Below are 2,804 nucleotides of genomic sequence, written 5' to 3' on the forward strand. Positions count from 1 at the left end.
CCCCATCTGTTCCATGCATATTATGGAATGTATTAGAACAGCTTGATCACTGTCAGAGGAACAGACTGCAACACTTCAATATGCGATGTGACTTTAAACCCATACAGTCATTGTGATCAAGAGATTATTCGACATCGCTGTGAGGCCGTGATCCGAAGATACTTACACCTGCATGGATTATGCACTTACTCTACAAACATCTGCTCAGAAAACCAGTGAGGAAAGCAGAAAAGTCAACCCGATCTGGTACAGGCCTTTACTGAAGATGGCCTGTTATTTGGAAATCATTGTTTTTGTCGGTGCTTTGTAATATTGCGATAAGGGGGGGGGGGGGAGGTGGGGCAGTGACAGTTTGGAAAAGATAAAGGGGTTACTCAGAGACAATTTTTTTTATAGCTAAACACAAAGGTTGTTTTTTTTTAAATCCACTTTATCTTTTCTTTATAATTTATCCCAGATGCAGGAATATTTTGTGTGTGTGAGTGTGCAGAGGATGAGGCAGAGGCAGTGATGTTTGTAAGAAACAGGCTAATGGAAAGAGAAAAAGAGATTTTCAGCTCACGCGGGAGTGCAGAGGCTGGTCTAATGCTGTCCTAGGGCAAACGTTTCCTCTCTTATCGTTTAGCCGTTTTTGCGAAGTGGCGTTAGGTGGGTGATATGAGAGGATTATGCCCCGGTCCTGCCTGACGAGGCTTTAATTAACAGGCTTAAAGTGAATGTTCTGCTCCTTATAATTGGATCAGAGGGAGAGATGTGCTATCAGTTAACTGGCTTCCTCACAAATATACTTATCAGATTTTGCCTCTAGGTAGATGATTTTGAAGGGAGAGAATTTCTACCAGGCATGGTAGGGAATAGGTGTTACTTGTGGTGTTTTCCAGGAAACTTTTCCTGGCACCTAAATGAGCCTAAATTCTCATAATGACTCTTAATTTGTGGAGTTAATACACAGAAACGGAACCATATAAAAATTCACTGGAGGTTATGTTTCCACATGTATCATTTTGGCACTTTTTTTTGGCTTGAGCCTTGGGGTATCACTTAAGGTTAATGTACTGCAACTATTGTGCTTTTTCGGGGATCTGTGCATTGAGCCTGGGAACCTTCATCTCACCAACCTGCTTTTTTTTTCTCAATTAAGGGAAAAACATAATGGAATCTGGCATAATTTCAAATGTGATACTACACAAATCTGCAACAAGCGCTCATTGTCTGTGCTGTCGAGGTTAGTGTGGCTTTATCACAAAGCTGCTTAGCTGAATGTGTTTCTGAGTTAATGCTTGATCTACCGAGTAGATGGCAGGTGAAGTAATTCCATGCAACATGAATGTAACCATCACCCCACCCCCATCCTACTACCCCCACCCCTTTTTTTTTCTTCAAAGATTGCACAGCTTTGTTCCCTTACCCTACTACATACATGTAACACTTTCAGCAATGGAAACTGGGTATAAGGCAAATTGTAGGGAGGGGGACAGATTACCTTAAGGATTTAAAATCTGCCACTATCAGAGAAAATTTAATAGGAAGGGCTGACAGATCTGCTCAGTTGAGTATAAACTCTTTTATTCATATGTAAGGAATCCTGTCCAATGCAACAGAGCCACACAGGTGTAGATCAGCGATCCACGCAATATGAAACTACAGCAAGTTAGAGCACGGTTTGCAAATAGTGCAGACCCTCTATCAACATTTACAGTCTTTATCCATATGGATTTAGGTGGAATTGATAGGAGGAACATCTGGTGTGTGGGTGTTTTGATGAGTGACAACACATGTATGCACTCCTTCCCTGCCCTCCATGTGCACATTGCCGAATTACTGTATTTTTTCAGGGCTTTGCAACTCTGTGCAGCCAGAAGTTGAGTCAGTCAGAAAAACAAAGCAAAAAACAAAACAAGCAAAAAATAAAACTGCATGCTAAACATAAACGCAGCGAGGGGGGAATGCACACGATGCTGGAGGCTATAAGAAAACTGTGTCAGCTCTTTGTTCTCACCTGAACGGTTTGAACGTTACTAGACATCTTCTGACCATTATTTTAGCGTCGGTGCTGCCAGCAATCATTTTCCAAAACCAGCGAGTCCTGACATCGTTGTTAACCTCCCGACCTGGAACTTGAGGTGACCGACCATTTTTAAGTGCGTCCCATACAGCGGTCCACAGCACAACACGCCTTTTCTACAGATAGAAAAATAAACAGCGGAGCTTCTTCACCTATCCAGAAGACAAAGTCTAAAGTTTCATTCAGTGAGCTTCTTTATCCGGGAGTGAAAATGTCATTAAAGCGTTATATTCCGTCTCCAGGCGAGCACGGTGAAGGAGAAGTCGCCGCGGGTTGCGCCGAAGCTCTGGAGTCCTTCACCAAAAAAGAAAAAAAAAGAAAAAACGCACAAAAAATGGCGTTTGATAAAACATGTGAGGGAAGATGTTTGTTTGTCGGTCGGTATAGTCGCTCGCTCTCTTGGTTTTAAAAGAGGAGAGACAGCTTCGTAGTCGATTTAACTTCGCAGCGCACCCAGCGCGAGTGTGGCCAACCAGCCAGCCGGTCTTATAGTTCAGTTCTCACGAGGCGAGCTGGCTCAGGTGAAGTGCTGAACGTCCGGCTAATCTTTTCAAAATAATAGCCCCGCCAACGAGCAACCGATTCTAACAGTGGGGACAAACACTAAAAGAAGAAAAATCCAAGCGCGAATGTCAAACATCCAAATTGCAAATTACTTACAATCACAGTCCTTCACAAGCAGACACTAATGTTGCCTAATTATATTCTGAAAGGGTCTATAAACACAAAGAAACTATTA

The 2,804-nt window shown here is 42.6% G+C and overlaps 1 protein-coding gene across 2 annotated transcripts in view; it reads right to left on the reverse strand.

The window, feature by feature from the left end:
* Positions 1-2,568, reverse strand: part of LOC102294986 (alpha-1,6-mannosylglycoprotein 6-beta-N-acetylglucosaminyltransferase B) — a 117,328-nt gene extending 114,760 nt beyond the window's left edge. For both annotated transcript variants that reach the window (XM_005934444.3, XM_005934445.3), the window contains exon 1: positions 2,000-2,568. In XM_005934444.3, coding sequence (XP_005934506.1) covers positions 2,000-2,067 — 68 coding nt within the window. In that variant the 5' untranslated portion in view covers positions 2,068-2,568. The remainder of the gene's footprint in view (positions 1-1,999) is intronic.
* Positions 2,569-2,804: the final 236 nt, after the last annotated feature.

This window comes from Haplochromis burtoni, unplaced genomic scaffold (genome assembly GCF_018398535.1).
Source record: "Haplochromis burtoni strain Fernald_Lab_line unplaced genomic scaffold, NCSU_Asbu1 Contig_181, whole genome shotgun sequence".
In the NCBI taxonomy this organism is placed as follows: domain Eukaryota; kingdom Metazoa; phylum Chordata; class Actinopteri; order Cichliformes; family Cichlidae; genus Haplochromis; species Haplochromis burtoni.